The sequence below is a fragment of the Musa acuminata genome, chromosome BXJ2-6 (assembly GCF_036884655.1).
Source record: "Musa acuminata AAA Group cultivar baxijiao chromosome BXJ2-6, Cavendish_Baxijiao_AAA, whole genome shotgun sequence".
Classification (NCBI taxonomy): domain Eukaryota; kingdom Viridiplantae; phylum Streptophyta; class Magnoliopsida; order Zingiberales; family Musaceae; genus Musa; species Musa acuminata.
In genome coordinates, this window is record NC_088343.1 from 38,405,168 (window position 1) to 38,429,826 (window position 24,659).

Sequence of the window (24,659 nt, forward strand, 5' to 3'; positions counted from 1 at the left end):
AAATGGCATGTCGGATGCTTAGAACCAGGCTCGCCTGAATGAGCAAAGAGCATGCAGAAATCAAGAGCTGATGTTTGGTGAGCAAACATAATGATTAAATCGACAAATAAAATTATACACAGAGATTCAAACACTTCAGAAATGTAGCATGTCAGTGGTATTAAACTGAACTTTGATCAACCTAATGTATCTTTTAACTTATCCCATAAATACAACCCATCAGCAGTGAGACAATACTTGAGTAGCTTTACATGTGTGTTTCTGGGAAGAACCGCAAACAAACAAATTGTACCTTCCTCGAATAGTAGATTTGCTTCAAATGTACCACCACATACATGCCAGAACTTATAATTCATTTTGTTCTCCTGCGAAACAAGGCATGAATGCAGGGCTATAGCAAGTGTACACTTGCAAACACTTACACTTCCATCCGTTGTGGCAGCCGTTCTTTGGTGTTGATGAGGCTCAACTTTGATCGAATGGTACAAGGTTCCTAGTCGATCCGTTCAAGATTATATTTCACAATTCCTTCGAGCGAGTTTCTATACTCGCTCTCAGGAAGGCACTGGAGCTTTTGGATAGCCAAATCGGCTTTCTGTTTTGCTAGTTCTTGAGCCCTACTGAGCCCACCACATTCAAGAATCAATTCTATTGCGGTGTCTAAGGAACCAGCTTCACTGAACTCGGAGTCGATAATTTCTCTGAGTTTTGGCTCCTTTTCTAGAGCAAATATAACCGGGGCAGTCAGATTCCCTTTTGATAGGTCACTGCCCGCAGGCTTCCCCAGCTGTTCTGTTGACTGGGTGAAGTCCAAAATGTCATCGACTACCTGGAAGGAGAGACCGAGGTTCTTTCCATATTCAAACATTTGTTCGCATATACTAGTGTTGACACTGCTGAATATAGCAGCAGACTTTGCGCTTGATGCAATTAAAGATGCAGTCTTGTAGTAGCTCTTAAGCAAATAATCTTCAAGAGTAAGGTCACAATCAAAAAGGCTTGACGCTTGCTTTATTTCACCACTAGCAAAATCCTTGATAACCTGTAGCAAGATAGCAATTTAAGGGGAAAAGGCAAAGTGTATAATTAAAGAACAAAAATAAAGGGAAAAAAAAAGAGATCTGCCTAACATACTTGACTTATGAGCTTTATGACTTCAATATTTTCAAGATTCGCGAGGTACCAAGAAGATTGTGCAAACATGAAGTCTCCTGCTAGTACAGCCACTCGCGTCCCATAAGTTTGATGAATGGTTTCTTTCCCTGAAAAATATTAACATGGTTTGAACTCAAGCAACAGAAATGTCTAAACTCAATTTGATGGTGTCAGAAAATTAACAATTATGCATATGTCTGTGGCCTTTGTCAGATTGTTCACCAACCTGACCCCATTTGTTTCATAGTTGCTGAATATTATGTCACAAATTTGCTCGGCTAGCAGAAAGTAGACTTGAGCAACCAGAGGTTCATAGCATTTTTGTGACACAACCGTCTGCTATAAACCCTTTGCTCGATGTTTCATAAACTCCAACAGGAATTCAACTTTGTGGCATCTAGAAAGGTGGACATAATCAAGTCTAACATGACCAGAAACTACCATGAAAATTCACATGTAACTAGACTCTTTTAACATTTAATTCTATTCATTGGTAACAATTAGACTTGAATCACCAAAACTATTGGATATATAAGCTTTCTCCTTCTATGTAAAAATCTGAAGAACATAAATTTGCATCAAAAGACTTAGATCAAAGCATATTTGGACCTGAAGTTAATGATTGCATCATGTCAATCACAAACAACCTCGTGTAACTGTTTCCTATCAACTCAATGTGAGTGACCTGGTCAGTAATACATTTGGTTTTTCTTACATCATTAATCCAAGTTAAACAAATTGGTTAAGACACTTGACCCAGTCCCGAGAGTGATTTACTAGCAGGAGCAGATCTAAATACTCCTTTTGCATGTCTGCCATCAACTAATAAAGGCAACATCATCAATCATCTTGCACCGGTCCCAATATTACATAGGCCGCCACTTGTATGTGCAAATAATTGTTACCATAGCCCAGCACGTGTTTGATATGGTGTTTGTGTATCTTTGAATTACAGAACATATCACCCATGTATTCACCTAATTTATGCATTGCTGACATAATATTCATTCTCAGCAACAAAATATACTTGACCATAATCACGATACCAGAAAACAGATATTCATAGTCTTATTGCAGATTGTTTGTTACATCAATTCATGAAATTGATATATCATTCATAAGAAGAGAACCAAATGTTGTTAATGTGGAGTGGAATGACAGCCAATAAATTTGATTTATATCGCAGCTTTGCGACTGATAAGCTTTCGAATGAAGTCTTTAACTAATTCTCTCCTTTTCTCTATGATGCCACATATTCATTCAAATCATTTCTAAAAGGTTTGTGTTTAAATGCTATAGCAGAACCAAAGTATAACTCATGTTAGTTATTATATAAAATAGTACCTCTTCGCATCCCGCTGTCGTCGAGCACATCATCATGTATTAAACTTGCTGTATGGATCATCTCTATTATCTCTGCTAGACGTCGGTGTTGCATAGTCAGTTCCCTGTTTTAGACTTTGAATAACTAAAATCATCCATGGTGGGTTTTTTCTCTCTTATTTTCTGCAGTTGATAGGTGTGGTAAGGCAAATAAAAAAACTTACCTTATGCCATCTATTTGAGCAGTGGCCCTTGACACTAGGAAGACAAGAGCTGGCCGCAACCTCTTTCCACCAGCACCAAATATTTGTTCTGCTGCAGATATTAGAACTGGATTTTCTGCACCAATGATCTATAAGAAGGTTTATAAGTTATTTCTTGAGATATATTTAATTATGTAGAAGTACAAGCTTGTCATCAATAGAAATATAAATATCCTACTTAGGTGCTGACCAAAGCTTAACCTACAGCCACGACAATATGGTGAATATTAAGAGTTACAGCACAATCTTCAACTAAAAGAATCCCTTTAAGAACCAGCACTAGGAAATAAATCTGGAATATGCTTAGAGAAACCCAAGAAAGCACGAAACAATAAAGTAAATTGTTGGAATTAGAATGGGGAAAGAAGTGACAGACATCTTGAGAAAGACTAAACTGAAGAAGAACACAATAGGAATCATATACAAGACGATATAAATTCAACATGAGGAAATCCTACTGTTCTAATTTCTGAACCAATTTCTAAACAGATATTTATATGAAATTAATGTTATTAATAAAAGTGAAAATTTTCAAAATGTTTCTAACTTCTATGACTGGATACACTAAATTCGTATTGATTTGTAGAGGAATCACATTTCAATGAACTAGTTTGTATTAGATGATAGGAGCATAGAAAGTGATCAGTTGCCACAATGATATCACGATATTGTACCAGGTAAATATTTAGTGTGTCCCAAGTCTCTGAAATGTGTATCTCTGGAACACATGTTAGTAAATCTTCATAACATGAAGAAACAGATTAATATCGGAATTTCTTTTATGGAGATGAGTACAACACTAGTATATACTATCCAACCAACACTCAAAAGGTACTTCATCAGGAAGGAGAACTTTTATTTAATTAAGTTATACTATGGAAAAAATGATTGTATTTATTAGAACTGTCAATATTTTTCTATGAACACTAAGAAAAGGAATTTCATATCCTATGCAACCACTGAGAACTTATCTGACAAATGTAGCCCACAGTGCATTCACATCGCATAGATGTGAAGAGATGTCAACTATTTCTACAACGACAAGCTGCAGCTCCCAACTATTCAGGGTCAATGATATGGATTCTTTCTTGCCCATGGAGCTATATCAAGAACAAGATCACTAGTTAATTTAAGGGGCATCATATCGTTTGTCAACATCTTCTGGGCCTTCCTCTACCTCATCATAGATGCAAATAAGAAACAAACTCCATATTAAAAAAACATCTTTTGGTACCATAATATCTTTTATGCCTTATCATATATCGTTTGTCAACATCTGCATCAACCAGGGTTTGCTGTACCGATGCATACCATCTGGTACGAGTGGTACATATTGGTCCGACAGGATATCGGTATGCAAACTACCCATTGTCGGGCGATACCAATCACTTGACACTGTATCGAGCAAAACAGGGTCTATACCATGCAGTAACGGTCAAAATCCGATCGTTATGGATCTGTACCGATCGATAATGGTCGGATTTTGACTGTTACTGATCAAGGGTTGAGATTGCCCTATTTCAAACTGTAAATTTAACCATTTGAGGCTTAGAAAAGGATTTTTAAACCCTTTCCTCTCTCCTCTTTCAACTCATTTCACTCTCTTAATCTCTTGAACTTTTTTTCACTTACATCTCTCTCTTATTATCACATATTCACTCTTCTAAACTCAACAAAGTTATGATTTGAGCAAATGCAACATAACTTACATAACGTTGACATAGAGCGAAGTTCATCGTATTCGTAGCCGTCATATTATGGAGAATCTTATGGCCGATAGTAGTACAATGACAGTTGGTCATACTTCTCTGAGTAATAATACAATGATCAATCTTATGATACAGAGCAACAGATCAGTAGCGAAAGTAGAAGTTCTGACATTCTCTATGCTCTGCACCAATACATGCCACATTCGTCCTTGCCTTAGGAGCTGCCTCAAACATATATGGTTCACGATGATCATACTATGACCATCACCACATTGATGCACCAATGCATACGGTATATTGGTACACTATGTCGTGAGATCAATTTTGGGATTGAGTCCAACAAATATATCATATTGATATACAGATACATAGGATCGAGGATCTCGATCCACCACCCGTGGAATCTCGTCGTTCTTTTTGGTGGTGGAACCAGGTATATCCATCGACTGATTACTTAATTCATTTGAATATTAGAGTTTAAGTCGTATAAAAAATAATCTAACAATTCAAATAATTTCTTTGTAGATAATTCAATATTAACGGAAGGACGATCCTGAACATACCATAAACCTACTCCTCAAATTTCAAAAAAGATATGTGGCACTATTCTATCTTAATTTATATTATTTTGCTAAAATTATACTAAATTTATATTTATTTCTAACTTAAAAATTCTAATCTAACTTCTTTTATTTTTCAGATATTTTTAGAGGTTTTTTAATGATTTTGGGTGTACTAATGTTTACCGTCGGTACGTCTCAGTATAAATCATATCGAGCAGGGCTCGATACATCGATACAAACCGAAATTGCAATCCTTAGTATTAACCATTTCACCTCTGGCATATTAAAACATTTCCTTGGCCATATTCAAAGTTAAAAACCATCAGAAATCAACTCCATCATTTTGGTACCATAACAAAATATATCATAGATGCAAATAAGTAGTAGTATAGAGAAAGGTTCGTCATACCACAACATACTGCCCATATAGTAATAATATAGAGTAAGGTTCATCGTATCGCAGCAAACCGGTCCGACAAGGACTGGTATGGGTGGTACATATCGGCCTGTCGATATGCCCCATTGTATTATGTATCAGGATGCCAGTACAGATCGGTACATACTGTACCGATGGCCGATTAGTATATTGGCATGGACCGACAAGGGGAACCATGGTATAGAGTATAAACTACATAACAGGAAAATTACTAGATTCCTCAACATGGTTGGGTGCAAGAAAATAACCTGCAAGTTGGTATTTTGCCACCTGCAAGCTTAAACAAAGCCAAATCAGGAGTCGAGGAGGCATGCTGCAATCGACCAGTCTTGGTTCTCAAGAAACCATAAATATTTTTTTTTGGTTTACAACTGGGCGACAGCATGTAGTAGGCCTATTTGTGAGGCAGGCTGTGTATGGGCTGCGGAATTCTTATCCTAATTCATATGCTAAAACAATATCATGGCTTGCAACGTGACCTAAAGCCTAAAAACATATCATATCCTTCTCTAGACAAGAAGACAATAGAGTTGTTGCTTGATTCTAAGAATAATCAAAGTTGTCTCTTCATTTTAGTGCAATGGTCATAATCGTTTCATCTTATTGCACCCAGAATGTAGACTAAAGATTGAAGTAACAAATTTCGCTCATGAGTCACGATTTTCACCATAATTATCAATTTTTTGATGTTCCAAACTATTGAGATCAAATTAAAAAGAATACATTTCTCCTGCAATTATTTGTAGCAATCCATGATTCCAGAACATTTCAGTAACACGACAAAGAACAATTGCAGAATTTACAACACTCACCGACTTTAGGTTCTCATTTAGCATCTTCATGTCGCCAGAAACCACTTCGAGCAACGAAGAAACTTGGACGCGTTCACTTCTGGATTCAGCGGTCACACTCCTGACCTCTCCTGCGCTCGGAACATCTGCGGCAAGTTCAAACACAATCACCACAACACTAACAACTCTCCACGACCAAATTAACTTAGTTAGCAAACCAAAGATACCATGCCGCGTCGTTGAGACCATGCACCGAACACCACCTCTGCGCCTCGAGCCGGACATCTGCAGCGGCCTCAGCCGCCGGCGGCCCAGACAGCCGCTTTGGCAAAGATCCACGCTCGGGCACGTCAGCGATAACATCCTCCGGGTTAAGCCCAAACAAAGCCTAAGAACGCTCTTTTCCTTCTAATTCGGACACAAAAAGATCCCACCTTCGGCAGCGAGAAGATTTCCCCTGGGAGTGACTCAAACTTGTCCGATTAATATAGCAGGATGTGTGCGCTAAAACTTCACACGGAACTCGGAGTTGGAGGGGGCTTTCTTTGTGAGTATTCGAAGACTCTTCACCCCAAGTGTGATGAGGTGGATCCATGAAATCCACACGAGTATATTTGTGAACCGGGATCTCTCTTATCGGGTACCCGTGCGAAATCAAGAGGTGTGGAGGGGATTCGGGGGCTTGCGGGCCGGTAGATCTTGCCACGAGACAGAATCAAAGGCACAATCTCATCGGAGATCTATTGGAACAGGAATGTTGTTGGGATCGCCGAAGAGAGTCATTGCCGTTGACGGCCGCCCCATTTGAGGCCGTTCCATTTCCGGTCAATTGGTCATTTGTGGATTGAGATAAAAGAAAGGCGAGATGGAAGGATACTTTTGTAATGTTTTTGCGCTCATATGTTCTACATTTTATTTATTTGTTTAATTTATGTTTTTTGTGGCCTTCCTTCTCTTCACCTAATTTATCTTTTTTTAAGGTAATTATGAAAGTATATGATGATTGGATAAGACCATATCACAAGCAATCATATGGTCACATCTTTGCTTTATTATTATTATTATTATAAAGCTGACATGATTGATGACATATTCTACGAATATTTCACCCAACCGAATGCAAGGCAACATAAATATGTTAAGATAACTCCATAATATCTATAAAAATTACGAACTTATTATAAAAAAATCTGACATGAAACTATTGAAGTCTATGATGATTGGATAAGATAAGATCATATCACAAGCAATCAAAATGATCACATCATCTTTGTATTATTATTATTATTATTATAAACCTGACATGAGTGATGACATATTCTACGAATATTTGACACATGCAAATGCAAGGCAATATAAATATGTTAAGATAAATCAATAATATCTATAAAAATTACGAACTTGTGGCGTGTTGATGTGTGCTGTGATGGTTACCTCTTAGACTTGACTAGTAGCTCTTGGCAAATCATCATTGCAAGGTGAGACTGCTGATGAATATTTATCATGTCATCTTAAATACTGGACTCCCCGCATATTTTCCTGTAATTTTACTGCACCTATCAAATAGCCATATAGGATTAAATTATACTCATCACAATGTTTCTGTCCATCATAAAAAGGTGATCAAGTCACAAAGAACAATGTGGCTACTGCAAACTCCAGTGAGATATATGCCTTGGCTGCAGAAGAAAGTTGCAGTGGCCATATCTTGTTCCATATACAAAAACATCCTCGTTTCTTGTTCATGAAATCTTAAAAATCGGCTCTTCAAAATTCATAAAGGAAGAATGATAACTACTAAGTCTTAAGAGGTTTACATGAACCTCCACAATATGCAATCATTGATTGTTGTTGTTGTCGTCATCATTCATGTCCTCGGTAACAAGGTTTCCCCCATCTATAGGTTGGAAAGAGATTAGGCTAGAAGGATTTTGAATGGATAATGAGAAAAATAAAGATGGTAAAATGAAAGCAAATAACCAGGTGTACCTTCATTGTCGCTAGATGCGTAGGATGAGCGACGGGAACGTACTTGCTGCTGAGGTGTAGGCTATATATATATAAAACAACAGGATGCAAACTCGATTACAGAGTAACTCTACTTTCGTTTTGACATGATGATGTAATTGCATTAAAAGTATGGCTTATTATCATGTTGCAGATATCAGAATGAATTTTGATGACTAGATTGCCGCTCAACATAAAATTGTCAAAAAGGTCAGTACCTGCAACTTTGGTCGGAGTGCCTCAACTGGTCCTTTGGGCTTCTGAGCATGCCCTCCCTGCTGTAGTTATAAAACCAAGTAGAATTAGAGAAGGCCAGATCAAATTTTAAATTAAACTAGTGTTGTACATATTTAGTCTGATAATATACCTTTCCTAAAGCCCAGTCCGCTGAGTCGAAGTAAGCCCGTTCATTGTCCTAAAAAAGAATTTATCTGAACTGTTGGTTTCCAAGAATGCTTAAGAAAAACTACTTGCAGTGGTTATAAAACTACAGCAAGAGACAGTTCCAACTACGTATATGAACTTGCCTTGGATATGAGTGGTGGTTTTTTGGGTAAGATTCCTCCATACTTTTTCTTAATCGCCTCCTCCTGCAAAAGAGTTTTTCATATGACAACTATAAGTTGATACAACCTAGTCAATATGTTCCCAAGAAGCTATGGCCCAAGTACCATTTGCATGAATCTGTAGATCAAGAGAAAGGAAGTTCTAATATCACCTGTAGATCAAGAGAAAGGAAGTTCTAATATCACCTCTTGTTGAGATGATGGCATGGCATTCTCCTCATCTTGTTTCACAGGTTCATCAACATTCATGTCTGACATGATGGACTCCAGTAACCCTCAAGAAACTGCAACAGCAAAAAAGGTATAGCAAAGTAAGTAAAAATAAATATAGAAAAAAATGGATGATTTTCTTATTTTCTAAAGAGACAACATACTATGAAGATTCTAGATCAAGATGCAACTGGACTATTCAGGGCCGCACATTATAAGCAGAAAGATTGCACAAAACTAAAGTTTGGAGACACTAACTGCATTCATATTCGCGGTATAGTTTCTACAGATCGACTGAAAATCTGTGAAGAAATAGTAAACACAAAGAAAAGCAGCACCTATTAGGCTATAATGGTTTCTCAAATCTACAGGCAATTGCCCTCAAATTTTGGCGAACATTTGGTATCTTAAGGCTTTTTCATTTGTCTCCAGGAGTGCTTACAAGGGTGGTATTTTTGTCAGGGTCAAACATTAATCCTACAAAAATCCAAACAGCGATATTTTTAAGAGTTAATTAGAAGCATATCTATATCGACAATGTAAAGATTGGTTTATGCTTGAAAATTTTGTCCTTCTCTGGCTCTACTTCTAACACATCTACTCTCATTCACAAGGATATAGGCATTTCAAAAAGGATTATTTCCATATGCAATGTTTTCTATGAAAATGAAGTATTTCCTCAATTCTAACATTCCGATTATGATCCACATAGACTAGCAATTATTGAGAAAGATCTTTTAGTATCCTCTAGCCATTAATGATTACATCATTCAAGAGGATAAATATGTTTTCATTGTCCTTTTTTAGAAATATGATTTAAAAGCTATTCAGTTGTATTTGAACTTCAAATGCCAATTTAAACTTAGTTCAAATGGTATAAATAATTTTGTTCAATGCAAATAAGATGAATATGAAGATATAGTTCACATCTTGGTAGAATAAAGGAGGTTACTACATCAATGCAATAGCCAGAAGAAAAGCAATGTAGCAAGAAAACCAAAGTAGAAATGGGAAAGCATAACTTAAAATAAAATAATATAAATACAACTGAAACAAAATGAAGAAAGAAGAGGGGTGCACAAACCAATTAAATATAACAGAATTAAAAAAGAACAAAAGATTATAATAGATATATGATTGAAGGTTGTCCACTAATCGATTTCTCCTATTCCCAAGGATTGGAAAATTTTAATAGAATATATGATAAAGCAATCAGATTGATTGTCACGACCTTATACAAGAACTACACAGCTACACAAGGTGTGCCTTATTTGTGTCAGTGAGCCTTACCTGAGAAATGGTGAATTAGGGCCTTGGTGGGTCTTATACCCTTCCACACCTTAGTCATGCCATTAACAACACTGGGTTGGTGTGTGGAATTGGTTTAGATGCACATATATGACAGTGATAAACAACTTCTCTAACTGAACTATCAATACAAGAAACAAACGGGTTTACTATGCTCACAAGCAAATAATTGATTCTAACACTATGCAGGCATCCCCAGTTGGCCAATCAGAATGTTGAACTTCATTGTTTAAGTTGTTTGTGAAATGCCAACTTGATCTAGATTCGAAATTAAGAAGAAAGGAAAATGAAATGATAGTGGAAGGCTGATTAATGAGGATTATATCCATCATTTTATCAAAAAACAATTATTTATAATCTAAGAAAAGAATCACCATTCCTTATGGTGAATTTGGGGCTGCACCTAACAGAGAAGAAAATGAAAGGGAGACAACCTACATTTTTTCTATAATTTTCCTGCAACAAAAAACTGACCTTTTAGACACCAACTTAGGCACGTCACAAGAAACCGTAGACTCTTGTAATGCACGAGTAACGAAAAGGCCATCCACAATCCGATCAGCTCAAAGCATGCCTATGAACAAGGCACGTTAATCTATCCAATGCCTATACGTCAAAAAAAGGGGTCAAAGGATAACATTTTAACAGGTAGAAAATTTTACCATTGAAAAATCACGCTACTGAGGATTGCGTGACACAAGGGACAAGAGCACGGAATGATCCAATGATTAGCGTGCCAAAATAGTTCCTCCATATCAGATGAAGTAAAGGAAACATTTTTACAGATAAATATGAGGATTACATGACAGAAGAGTCAAGTGTATGAAATGATCCTAGGGTTAACATGCAAAACATAAAAGATCATCCAGATCTCTATGATTCACGACGAGTTAACTAACCCTATTTAGTGCTATCTTACAATACCGCAACAACGAACCAAAGCCGAGTTTATCCCACAATCCTGTAAGTAAATTCGTAAACGAAGGCAGAAAGACCATGTCCCGAAGAAGGGGGTTTAAAGACCAGATCGGATCATGTTTTGCGCTCGAACAGACTAGAAAATATCCCGGACCAGCGTCATAACGCTTCTTACGAAAATGGGAGGAGCCGACCAAGGAGGAGGAACAATTGCCACTTCAGTGTGGAACTTTATTTTTACCTTCTTGTGCGGAAGAGGGCTCTAAATCGACGACGATGGAGCGATTTCTGTTGTTTCTGTTCTTCTTCTTCTTCCCCCACTTCCTCTCCCAAATTCCTCGATGAGATCAGAGGCCAACGGATGACGCGTACTTGAGAGCGAAAACGAGCGGTGCAAATTGGGCGGAGCTGCCTGTCTCCGCCGAGACAGGGAACACAGTCTATCCTCCGACGTCAGCAACGGGCCCACCTCCGACGGTTATCTTTTGTAATTATGATCATGCACATAATAATATTTTGATCCATATGATTAGTGTGGATGTGATTTTATTTCATTAGAAGAGTATATATACGTATAATGTACTAACTACAGAACTACTGAGTAAGCAATACCTCCGTGTCTGGCTCGAGACAGGCAGCTAAGTCAAACCGGAGTTGCTTATCATGGAGCCGAAGTGGGCCCATAGCTACAACCTGTCGCCCGATGGCGACCGGACGATTCGTGTTCGACGCATATGTACTTTTGCTATCAAATTTCTCTTACTAACCCTTTGTTTTTATGAGAAATATAGGACATAATAATAAAACAATGATTTGACGGAGGAGAGAAGGCAAGCAACCATCACCAACTCTGGCTCCGACTCTTCTCCGTATTCACCAACCGCTCCCCATACTCGAACCCGTGCGAGGGCGACTTCTCTCCTGTAGTCGTACGATTATAATCCCTCCACCCACTCTCTGACTCTGTCTCGTGCCCATCATCGGTTGCTTCAGATCCGTGGCCGCTTTGGCGCTTCCAATTCTCCGGAGCCTCCCATGTTGATGAAGATCCACCTCTGAATCCCGAAGAGAAGGTAGGCGTATCTGTCGCTTGATCTTCTTTGATTCTCTTAATTCGCGGATCTATTTGGTTCTTGATCCCGTCGTTTCTTGCAGTTTGTTTCGGGGCTCGGTTCGGTTGTGGTGGAAGATGGTGGTCTCCGGTCCAGTGACCGCCGGTCAGGTACGTGGAATCTTGGTGCTCTTTTGTTGGTTCTAGGGGCCCAGATTCGTAGGGATCTGTTGTAAGGGTTCCATGGACTCTTTGGTGGTTCTTTTTGGGGTTTCAAATTCGTCGGGATACTTTGTAAGTGTTTCATGGATTCTTGGGTGAGCTGTTGCTTTGGCGAATCTTGGAAATTCCGGTGTCAGAAATGCTCGCAGTGGTTTGGGCATTAGTATGATTAGTAAGCTGACGTATTGCGGAGAGATAGTTAGATCTAACCTTTTTGAGAAAGCTTGAGAAGTTTGGTGTCGACCCTCAGTTTAATTATGTGCTTTATTAGTTGTCTATTTCTATCATCTGATGCTGGTTCAGCAAAGAACTTGAGTTGATCATGAGTTTTACTAGCATGTTACTTGAATGCATCGGATGAATAGAGCCTATTCATATTGTGGATTGAGTTGTTTCCAATTGTTGGTGTATGCACATGAGAAACCTGTGTGTTTAAATGCAAGTATGCAAATTTTTGTGACATGATGTATAATTGTATATCCTTCGAACTTTTTGATCTAGTGACTGTGAAAAGCCAACCCACGTTCAAAGAGCAGGCTATTTTCTTTAGTTGTGGTTGTGATTGATATTTTTTCCACGTATCAAAGAAAAATATGAAAATCTTAGTGAGGGTTCCTTGCCAATACATGGTAAGATTTAGGAAGTGTCTACCAAGTATTAAGAGACTTTACATGATTGCCCATATTCGTCCTTTTTTAGTCTGCACAAAAACTTATGTAGACACTTGTGGTAATGAAAGATCATGAAGTGTCACTTGGATAGTTCTTTAGATGATATCTCGGTTGTAAAAGATGATACCAGATCAGATTGGCATGTACTCCTTTGTGATCAGGGGACACTATGGGTGATTGTGTGGATCACTGGCCATTTGTGGGGTGTGATTAGGAACAATATTTAGAAAAGAAATATCCCTATCCTGAAACAATTATTGGGACATTGTTAAGGAACTATATGGTAAGGAGTTAAATCTTGGTCATGTGTTGGTTTCAACAATTGGTTGGATCAGTGTAGTACCTATATTCCAGGAGTTAGACCGACTTGTACAACATGAAATGACTAAAATATTAATAAATAGTAAATAGTGTTTGATGCATGCTTGTATGATCTGATAATGGTTCTTGGTTGAAACCAAGGTATGCAATACCGTATCATACCGGTATTTCGAGGTTGGCTCGGTATGGTATGGTACCGGCGTACCGAGCAGTACACCAGGGTGTACTGAGCGGTACACCAGGACGTATCGAACAGTTTTATATATTTTCTTCTTTACTGTAGCACTGTAGCACTACTACAGTGTAATACTGTAGTACTGTAGCACGTTCCGTCTGGTACCTGGCGGTCCGCGTACCGGTATGCCGTCGGACCGGTACGTACCGCCCGTACCGAGCAGTACCATTCGGTACTGCATACCATAGTTGAAACAATAAATACCTACGGTACATACCAGTCCAACAAGTATATTTGATTCCTTGCTGGATGGAATATTTTATGGGTTTGTGAAGGATGGATAATTTTAATGAAAGGACATGATGCATTAATTTTTCCCTTTTCTCATGCTTATTTGTTGTTTGTTAATTTCTATTACTTATTTTTCTCTTGAAAACTCAACAATCTTCTGTGGCTTGCATGCATTCATTTTTTTTAACAATTATTCACTACAAAGAAAGTTAAAATATGTATGTTATTGTGATTTTTATGTCTGCTATGATCAGCTAACCATAAATTACCAGTGTGGAGGTCTAGTGAATATAATACAATTACTAGATTAATTATAGTAACCATTTTGCATATTTTGCTAACTGGTCATATAGTTTCCAGAACCATGTTGCATATTTTTTGGGACATCCTTTTTTTGTTATATATGCCGGTTTTGCCTAACTAAGCTATTTAGCATGTAAAGGATGCTCAAATTTGGAGATGAAGTAATCTTCTCCATCTAATGGAGGATATTTATTTTAACAGTAAGCTTTGTGCATGTGGAGGTAAAAGAAATCTCTTTTGGTTGAAAAAGTTGGAGCATTTTAATCATTATAGCAACATTTGAAGCTTTCCCACAAGGAAACTCAAATATTGCTGAGAACTTGTTTTTTGTTTGCTAAACAGAAGTTATGTACAAAAGTTTAGCATCTTTTAAATCCACAATCATTTTGTGAGACATTACCCTCTTAGTCTTAGTGATCCTCCTTAGGCCCCAGTCATCCAACAAGGAATAAGGCCTCAACCCTGCCATAACAGAGCCTCTAAGTAACTATATTTTTGCTCCCAATGTATGTGGATACCTGATACCTTTAAGATACTTATCTAATACATTGAAACTTATTGTTGAAATAGTTTTAATATTTTTTACTGCTATTGGACTTAAAATTATCAGGAAATGAAGTTATGCATTTGCTATATTTGATGATGAATAAGAAAATTAGGGGAACCCTAATTTAGCCTTGTGGTTGAAATTTTACATGATTTCTTTTTCTGCTCCACAATATTTCTTGTAATATCCAACTGGTTTTTTTTTTTTTCAAGTATTTCTAAGTGGCATGTTATTTAAAGTGATGTTTGTCTTCTCTCATATGTTTAATTGCAGGTGTCATTCTTGCTTGGCTTTTTCCCTGTTTTTATTGCATGGTTATATTCAGAAATATTGGAGTACCGAAGGTCTTCCTCTCTTACAAAAGTGTAAGATATCTATTCTGGAATATGATTAATTTTTTTATTCCTGAAGCACGTGTTTCACTCTACTAGATGAAAGACACATTTGTTTAGTGGCTTATGGAGTCAAAGCAGTTTATGTTAAACATTATCTTGTGGATAAGGAAGTACTCAGATAAAAACAATTTCATTATCACTGATGCTAAATTTCTTAAGTGCAATTTGCAACAGTTATAGGTTGCAACTTTGGATGCATTTAGTTACTTGATTATGTAAGAGCAATTTTACTTTTGTTAATTGCCTAACTAGAATGTGTCTGGAGATGTTTTTCAAATTTATAACTCATGATACATTAGAACAAATGTGCTGCATTTGAATGCATTGAGTTTCTTACCATCAATAGAATGGCTTATGACATCTAGTGCAGGATAAAATATATTAAGTTTGTAAAACTCATGAGCAGAGCAATCTTGTCAACTGAGAAAGTGACATGGACTCAGATGTTCTAGTATTTTCTTCCTATTCTTGAGAAACAATACTTTAACAAATCAACTACGGGTGGACCTTGTTTAGGATAAATTGATATATATGAAAAGAAGCTTCATATCATAAAATTGTTTGGAATGTCCTCAGCTTACATGCACCTTCCTATTCTTTTACATAAGTTATTAGCATGCATAACTGATCTATAAGTTCAGAGTCCTATATGCCTCTCAGCAACATTATATTGTGTTCTTCAGCCATTCAGATGTAAATCTGGTTGACCTGGATAAAGAAGCAGCCGAGGAAGATGATCGGGCTACTTTGCTTGAACGAGGCTTATCAAGATCATCATCTACAAGATTTCATAATGCATCAGTCCGAGCAAATTTGATCAGGTTGTTGGAAGATTCATGAAAGATGGTGTGGTTCATCATTCTGTATGTTTCACTAAATCATTGATATGTTTTGGAATTGATACATATTCTAGGTTTATATCAATGGACGAGTCTTTCTTGCTTGAACATCGAGCAGTGTTGAGATCCATGTAAGATGCCTTTATGATATACTTGTTTGGTAGGTTTGGTAAGTATGACTATTCAACCCTGATTATTTGGTTAATATCATGCAGGTCGGAATTTGGGGCAATTCTTGTTTACTTCTACATTTGTGACCGGACAAATCTGTTTTCACAGTCCACCAAGGTTCTTGCCTTGTGCTTTGATTTGTTTTCCTAATGTTGCATACCTGCTAAATGATGATTTATTATTTTTTATTTTTGTGTGAATTTTAAATTATCTTGAAGTGTTTGGTTAATATATAAGTTCTGTATAAACTATAAACAAAGTGAATTTTCATTTCTGGAATCTGTCTTGGACCAATTTTGTAGTTCATAATTAATATTGCATGTACTGAAAACTATATGAAATGGGTTCCCAAAATATCGTGTCCAGTATTTCAAAGCTCATTTATGTTTCATTGATTAAAGTTTATAGTTTATACTATTTTCTATGTGATCTGGTTGATCTGAGAATTAAGAAATGTGATTGTGATATTGATATTGGAGAACATATTGTGTTCAGACATCTGCAGTAGATTCATGATGCATGAGAAAGATTTGTTATAGATAAGAACATTCTTTCATAAAAGCACTTCATTCCAATTCTTGATCATTCTTTACTTCTGCAATTGATGAGAGGCTACTAGAATAAATAATTTTTTGTGTTCCTGCTTTTCATAGGCCTGGTTTAAAGAAAAGAATAAACTCAAAAGTTGGCTTCAAGAATAATTAGGGCAGCTTTACATGTAATGCTTTGAAGATCACTTAAAACTTTAAAACTATGGTTCACTTGTAGCTATGGTTGTTTCAGATATAACAATTCTTCGGTACCCTTTTTTCCAACTTAAGGTTACTTTTTGTAATATTTTTTCTTTCAACTGTCTCTCCAATTTTACCTGCATCAGGCTGTATGGTTTTCCTGTCTGGTTATTGTTTTAGCATGTGATATAATGAACAAATGTCAAATATTTTTTACTTGTTTATGTTTTGCTGATTAAATTGTGTAATGAATTTCTAGATTTTTGCTGATTACTTTTTTTCTGATTTACTTGTTTTGCTTTTGCCAGTCGTACAGCCGGGACCTATTTCTTTTTCTCTATATTATTCTTATAATAGCTTCAGCCTTGACTTCTTTAAAAAAGCACCTTGACAAATCAGCTTTCACGGGGAAATCCATACTGTTCCTGAATCGTCATCAAACTGAGGAATGGAAAGGATGGATGCAGGTCTGTTAATTTTCTACTTCTTATATGCTAAATTTTAGTTTTAAGTGATCTCCATAGCATGAGACCGTAGGTGGTAATTATGTATTGGAAAATACATGTTATGATCTCTTAGATAAATCTTAATATGATGATGAATGGTTCCTAACCTGGATTATCGTTGCAATTTATCGTCTTTCGACCTGTCACTGTTTAAACCTAAGTTGGAAATTTTATGTTCCACTTTTATATCACTTTGAAAATAAAATATGTTTTTAGTTAAAAAAAACTTATTTATTGTCTTTGACTCTGTTCTATTAATTAATTGCAAATCTTTGCTCAGAAAATAACTGACTAGTATATTGTTCTTACTGTATGGTGAATACTCTAGCATATAAATTTAATTTTTTTTGTCATGGTCAACTATTTGCAACAGAATATGTGGAATACTAATACATGGCATTCTGATAAGAAAGGTTAAAAACTTGTCCATTGTGGAGAAGTATACAGTTCCAAGTTTAATATATGATCAAACTGTTTCATTGTCTCAAATATCCTAATGGACGAGTCATTCTTATAATTTCTACCTCATTACTTAAGTGATATTTCCCCCTTCTCATGCGGTTCTACTGCAGAATCCAGAAGGACATTTAGATGAAATGAATTATTTTCAGGTGACAAGTTAGAGATTTTCTTTTTTGAAAAATGTATCCACTGTATGTGGCTATGCAGCCCTTGACTATCTAACATGTGTTAAGCATTGAGCAAGATATATTCCTCAGCATGAAAAGTGCATTTGAAGTACAAACCCAAAATAACAGTAACTTTGTGAGTGTGCCTAGTGCCACCATTCTGACTTTCAGCAGCTATGAACTTCGACTGTGTGCTGGCATGATTATCTGCACATATTCAACTGTACTGAGGGTGTGTGACACACCTTTTGGGTGTTATTGTCATTGTGACAGCATGGCATGAAATTGCCTGGTGCTCGCTGGCACAGGCCCTATCCTGTTAGGTGAAACATCACCAGCACTAGCTGGAGAAAAAATTGAAACTTGCTTACAACATAAGAAAGCAGAGCTATATAGAAGAGAGATAAGCATAGTTATTATCTTGATGTGCAAGGGATGCAAAGTTTCCATTGTGGTTAAAAACTTTAATACTCTGGAAAATGTGGCAGACCTTGGGGTAATTCTATGTTTGAGGCCTTTTAAATGCTTGGAGGAGAAAGGCCAAGATTAAATGCTTTGGTAATTAAAGACATTTGCAATATGAATTTCTATTCTGGTTGCCGCCTTAGAATGTCAGTTCTGGGGACTTCACTTAGTAGTTTTGAATTAAATGAACACTAAAGATTTGATGATGTAAATAATACTTATGACCCAAGTTCATAATTTTGGTCCGTAACAGCGTACCGAGCCTTGCTCAGTATAGTATGTACCGAGGCATATCGACGATACGCCTAAAATAGCTGAAAACTCTATGAAAATACTTGAAAAATAGAAAGAGTGAAATGAATTGAAAGAGGGGGGAGGAAAGGGTTTAAAAACCCTTTAGGATGCCTCCAATGGTTAAGTTGACTGTTTGAAACTTGATATAGGTCGGTGATGGTCGGTTTCAACCGTTACCACCCGGTATAAGTCGGATTTCGACCATTACTGCCCGGTACAGCCTCGTATCTCATGATACGGGGTCAAAACCTTGGTACTGCCCGGTAGCAGGCAGTCCGCATGCCAAGAAGCTCTCGGACTGATACGTACCACCCATATTGGGCGGTATACATCGAAATTAAAAACCTTGCTTATGACAGATTTCATATACTCATTTGTGAAATGTTCAAAGAGTGTGTGGCACATATGCACATTAGTTTCTAACATATTTCCGATGGTGACACATCTGCTATGGCAAATGAAAAATGGTATGGCAACATCATGGTTCAAGTTCCTTCTCCATGTCAAAAGAACCATTTTCTCATTTGGATCTATGATTCACTATTACAAGTTTGATTTCAGAGGCTGAGACCTTATTATTAATCCGGATGCCACTTGAAGGAGCAAATTCTTTAAATGGATAGTCAGTAGCTGGGAAAAGTTATGCAGGGCTTGACCTAGTTTGGTTAAGTAATGGATCCACTTCACAATAACACATGACACAGATCCAGTTGGATGAAAAGTCCCGATGTCGAAACTGAACCATAAGAATGTTAAGTTATTCCAATAGATCAATACTTTTCATAGCATGCCATGTCTGGAGAAAAGCCTATTTAGTTATGATATGGAGATATAACTCTGGAACATACCTTTTAGTTACTGTATATTAATTTTTTATGTCAAGTAATTTCCCATAAAAAATCTTATGCTTTTGTGTTTTGATGAGTCTCTTTGTTTGATGATTGTATCTTCTTAAGGTCTGAGTAGTGTTATTTTCTTATTTCAGTAATAGTCTGTCGTTGAGGCGATGAGGCCTCGGCGTCGTCGGTGACTTCTCCTAATTCGCGCGGGAAGAAGAAGCCTCGGCATGGGGAGAAGAAACCTCGGCGACGTCGCCAAGGCTTCGCGGGGAGAAGAAACTTCCCACGAAGAAACCTCGACGACGTTGCCAAGGCTTCGAGGTTTTCTTCTCCGCACGTGGGGAGAAGAAACGATGTGATGTCGTCCCTTTTTTTTTTTTTTTACTTATTATTATATATGTTTATTTATTTATTTATATATATACCGAGCGGTATGCTAGAGTGTATCGCTCAGCATACTCGTATCATATCATACCGAGTTGAACTCAATACTTCGGTAAAGTACGAAATTACGAACCTTGGTTTAGACAGTAATATTTGATACGTCACATCTTAGTATTAGCATATTTTTTTAGAGAACTTCTCTGTATTAGCATGCTCATCTAACCATCTTCTTTCCAGGTTCTGTTCTTAATGTACCACTACTTTGCTGCCACTGAAATGTACAATGCAATACGAGTGTTCATTGCTGCTTATGTGTGGATGACTGGCTTTGGGAATTTCTCTTACTATTACGTGCGTAAGGATTTCAGCCTTGCTCGGTTTGCTCAGGTGCCTGCTTCAGTTCCAATCCCTTGATACTTTATGTTATCAATTTTTTCTCTTACTAATCTGGAAGCACAATGTTTATATATCAAAGCGCAGATGATGTGGAGGCTAAATATCTTTGTGTCATTTTGCTGCCTTGTCCTGAACAATGATTACACCCTGTACTATATCTGTCCAATGCACACACTTTTTACTCTCATGGTTTATGGAGCACTTGGCATCTTTAACAAGTATAATGAGATTGCACCTGTAATGACCATCAAGATAATATGTTGCTTTCTGGTGGTGATCTTAATCTGGGAAGTTCCTGGGGTGTTTGATCTCCTGTGGACTCCTTTCACGTTCTTGATAGGTTAGTAACTTTTAACTATGCCTATTTTCTGACACTCAAACCTTGCAATTTTTCTAAGGTTTTCTGATGCAGGATACAAAGATCCAGATCCTAAAAAAGCAAATTTACCACTCTTACATGAGTGGCACTTCAGATCTGGCCTTGATCGCTATATTTGGATCGTTGGAATGTTATATGCATATTACCATCCAACCGTAAGTTTCTTGAATATTTGTAATGTTTTATGTTTATTAATAGTTTTTTCTAATTCGTTCATGGAAGTATCTTTATGGTATTGGTTTTAGTATGCTCATGGATTACTCTCACTTGCAATTTTGAATGTTCATCTGTTTTCTGTTTTCTTCAGCTGCTCATATTTTCAAGTCCATGACAGGCTGAAAGATGGATGGAAAAGCTTGAAGAATCTGATACTAAAAGGAAACTGTCTATTAAAACAAGCATAGTTTCTATTTCCTTGTTGGTGAGTCATGAGCATTTACTTTAATTTGGTAGGATGACTTGCAGAATCTACAGTGATTAAGGACAAATCCTTTTAATTCTTGCAGGTTGGTTGTTTATGGTATGAATACATCTACAAACTAGATAAAATTACCTACAACAAACTTCATCCATACACGTCATGGATCCCAATCACGTGCGTATAGGCTTATCTAAAATAAATTTGAATTTATAAATTATTGCCTTAAAAGAGATTATAACCTTGGTTTTGGTTAATTCCAGTGTTTATATTTGCCTGCGGAACTTTACCCAGCAGCTTCGCAGTTACTCCCTCTCTCTCTTTGCGTAAGTTGCATCATTTGCTCTGAGGTTTGCTTTCAAGATATTTGCGTCTGAAAGCATTCTTTTTAACCATTTCTTCTCTCTTTACCAGGTGGCTTGGTAAGATCACACTAGAGACTTATATCTCTCAGATCCATATTTGGCTGAGGTATGATAACTTCAATCCTGATTCGTTTTGACTAGAATATTTTGAGTGTTCTCCAACTTTACAATTTGACACACCAACAAGGATATAACTGCATAGGACTCGATGTTTTAATACACTTTAGCAATGAGCTTATGAGATCTTTCAGTTGACATTCATGTTCTTTGACCTCACTATGTTTTAACTGAATAATTTTGAATGAGCTAGAAAATTGCTTATAGAAAACTTGATAGGACAGGATATGGGTGGTTTTGGCTTCTCTGTCGTTGGATAGGAACTGGGTATTAGAAAAAAAAAATGGTATCCACTTCTAATTAGCACATGTAAACTTGGGTATGGATATCAGACATACTATATTCTTTAACTGTATTTGTGTATATGGTACAGGTATGGTTATGGATTCGAGGATTTAAGGTTGATATATAGATATGAAACCATATGAATTGTATATATCTTTAAGAAATAACTAAGATAATGTATCAGACATATTGTCAAAATTTTATAGCAATTGTGTGGAAAGAAGAAGAATGAGAAAACATAAATTCATCCAGATCTGGAAAATCAATCGAATATCACTTTTCTTCTATTATTTTTGGATTTCTAGATGCAGATAGAATTGGATTCATATCTGGAAGTGTTAGGGTTCCAGAATATGTATATGAATACAGATATATAAAGGGCATACATACGTGAAACAGTATCCGGCTTCATGTGGATATGAAAGTGCCTTAGCATGGATTTTACCTGACCTACTTTCACCTCATTGACTGGTCAGGCTTAAGCTTACTGCATAAGGCCTTTTGAGTCTGACTGGGGAATGGTCCAGCTAAATCTACTCTATGCAACAACAAAGAGACTGTCTAGGATCCTTAAGGACTTGATAATCTTGGGTGACCATCGCTTGGCCTGAGATTCTGGCTTTTGGCTCACTTTGGCACAAAGCTTGCATGGCTGAATCCAGTCATTTGGTAATACAAGCATCAGTGAACCCAGTCAATTCGTAGAACAAGCATCACCATTAGTGGAAAATATAGGTATTAACTTCCATTATTTGATCAGTCTATCTTGTAGACAGCTAGCCAGTCTTATGGCTGAATACTTATTTCTGCAACCTGAGCCAGTAATAGAGCTTCTTGCCAGTTAGCTGAAACTTAGTTTCATTCTTATGATTTCTGTCCAAATTCTCACAGATTTTATCCTTCCAGAAGTCCCATATGTGCTCCCTTGGTGTATTTGCTTTGGTTTTTCTTTTCGGATAGGTGCCTGCTTTGAATGTAATTCTTAGATTTCTTCTATCCAACATTATTCTACATTAACACACATTCCTCCTTTTTCAATTCTCATGATTGTATAATAGATATGATATTCCAGAAAAGAAGCAGTGTCTGTATTTGATCCTTAGGGGAGGCAGTACATACCCATATGCACTTGATCTCTTATTTCATTTCATGTCTTCACTCTAGTTTGTTTTATAGTAGTCCCACTGTTGTGCAATTATATTATTTCTCCAGCACACAATTGCTTACCTGACCCACCCTTCTCTACTTCTATTTTAGTAGTTATTCTTCTGTCATATAGTTTATAATGAAATCATCATTGGTAATATGAAACAGAGGCTAGATTGGCAATTTATATTCAGTCTTGTTCTCATGAACTTAGAGATAATAAGGAACAATTATATGTGTAGTAGATCCGTGTGTTGCTTCATTAATAGTTAGGACTTTACTGTTTTGTTGTTTTTGTGTGTTGCTTCATTAATCATGATAAGTATTTGTGTTACCTTGAATAATCAAAACCAGAGTACACCTATTGTGCTATAAGTCTGTCACTTGCTGGCTGGAGTTGACTATAAAATAAATTTTGGTGCAGAATTTTGTGAAGCTGTCTTATTGCAGCTTGACTCTTGAAACATGTTCCATAATTGAATTAGCCAGGAATTACAGGTCCTAACAAACTTCAATGCCTGTCTTTCATGGATATACAGGTCGAGCATGCCAAATGGTCAGCCCAAATGGCTACTTTGTTTCATTCCAAGTTACCCTTTGCTCAATTTCCTACTTACTACGGCAATTTACCTCTTTGTAAGTCAATTTCACATCAAGTGTGCAAAAACTCCATCAATAAATTTGACTGAAATATTTGAAATTTATCGTTCTTGCAGATATCATACAGAATATTTGATCTGACAAATTTATTGAAAGCAACCTTTATCCCTAGTAAAGACAGTAAACGTCTCTCCCATAATTTTATTTCTGGAGCGATCATTTGCGTCTGCTTGTATTTCATCTCATTGGTTTTTCTTCACATTCCTGGAATATCGGTATGACGTTAGTTTTCTGTTATCCGGTAACCTTTTGAGGAATTATTGCATTTTAATGATTGATCTTGGTAACAGGGATGACGTTAGTTCCATGAGGTTTTTCTGATCAGCTGAAAAATTATCATGATTGGGTTAAGAAGACAACTCCTGTTGGTCACAACATCCGCTATACACTGTTTTTTTGGACATAATCATGCTTTTATGTCTTAAATCAACCGTCTGATTGGCGTGCAGTTATTGAAATAGGATCATAGAGAGGTTAGTGGCAGTTTGATATGAAGGAATCTTAAGTTGTATATTATATGGATGACACTGAATGAGCATCCATCCCCTGTAATACCATTCCCTGTAATAATTGGATACTTTTTTGTCATTGTTTCATTGATTCTACATTGTTATTACAGAAAGCGCCTGAAAGAAAGGCTTCTTTTCATGTGTCAGTGACTATTTGGCCAATGAATTATGGCACGTTGCTCGTAGACTACTAATACTGTTAATAGATGTAAAATACCTGGAGATTTGAATTAGAACAAAGGCCAGCATTGTAAAGGTTATACGAGGAATCTGGTGTTCTTCACAGAACACGTTTGATTAG

The 24,659-nt window shown here is 36.8% G+C and overlaps 3 protein-coding genes across 9 annotated transcripts; 1 reads left to right on the top strand and 2 right to left on the bottom strand.

The window, feature by feature from the left end:
• Positions 1-134: 134 nt before the first annotated feature.
• Positions 135-7,351, bottom strand: LOC135615486 (solanesyl-diphosphate synthase 2, chloroplastic-like). The gene is made up of 6 exons (XM_065114044.1): positions 6,468-7,351; positions 6,262-6,386; positions 2,703-2,830; positions 2,500-2,603; positions 1,135-1,262; positions 135-1,042 (listed from the first exon to the last, which is right to left on the bottom strand). Exons 1-6 carry the CDS (start codon positions 6,601-6,603, stop codon positions 494-496), a joined length of 1,170 nt encoding a protein of 389 aa, XP_064970116.1. The 5' UTR covers positions 6,604-7,351; the 3' UTR covers positions 135-493.
• Positions 7,352-7,822: 471 nt separating this feature from the next.
• On the bottom strand, positions 7,823-11,627 carry LOC135580914 (uncharacterized). Of its 7 annotated transcripts, XM_065114052.1 has the most exons (8): positions 11,491-11,627; positions 10,806-10,937; positions 9,000-9,097; positions 8,775-8,837; positions 8,615-8,662; positions 8,466-8,525; positions 8,230-8,290; positions 7,823-8,137 (listed from the first exon to the last, which is right to left on the bottom strand). In XM_065114052.1, the coding sequence occupies exons 3-8, from the start codon at positions 9,069-9,071 to the stop codon at positions 8,079-8,081; spliced, it is 363 nt and encodes a 120-aa protein (XP_064970124.1). In that variant the 5' UTR covers positions 9,072-9,097; positions 10,806-10,937; positions 11,491-11,627; the 3' UTR covers positions 7,823-8,078. The 7 variants fall into 7 exon arrangements, with proteins under 7 accessions (XP_064970124.1, XP_064970122.1, XP_064970121.1 ...); XM_065114050.1 differs by lacking the exon at positions 10,806-10,937 and having other exon boundaries at positions 8,466-8,522; XM_065114049.1 differs by lacking the exon at positions 10,806-10,937.
• Positions 11,628-12,114: 487 nt separating this feature from the next.
• LOC135615488 (protein REDUCED WALL ACETYLATION 3-like) lies at positions 12,115-24,497 on the top strand. The gene is made up of 17 exons (XM_065114053.1): positions 12,115-12,322; positions 12,405-12,471; positions 15,104-15,195; positions 15,909-16,046; positions 16,139-16,195; positions 16,280-16,352; positions 17,275-17,433; positions 20,321-20,470; positions 20,564-20,819; positions 20,892-21,013; positions 21,193-21,279; positions 21,365-21,453; positions 21,540-21,602; positions 21,691-21,747; positions 23,729-23,825; positions 23,906-24,064; positions 24,140-24,497. Exons 2-17 carry the CDS (start codon positions 12,439-12,441, stop codon positions 24,143-24,145), a joined length of 1,638 nt encoding a protein of 545 aa, XP_064970125.1. The 5' UTR covers positions 12,115-12,322; positions 12,405-12,438; the 3' UTR covers positions 24,146-24,497.
• Positions 24,498-24,659: the final 162 nt, after the last annotated feature.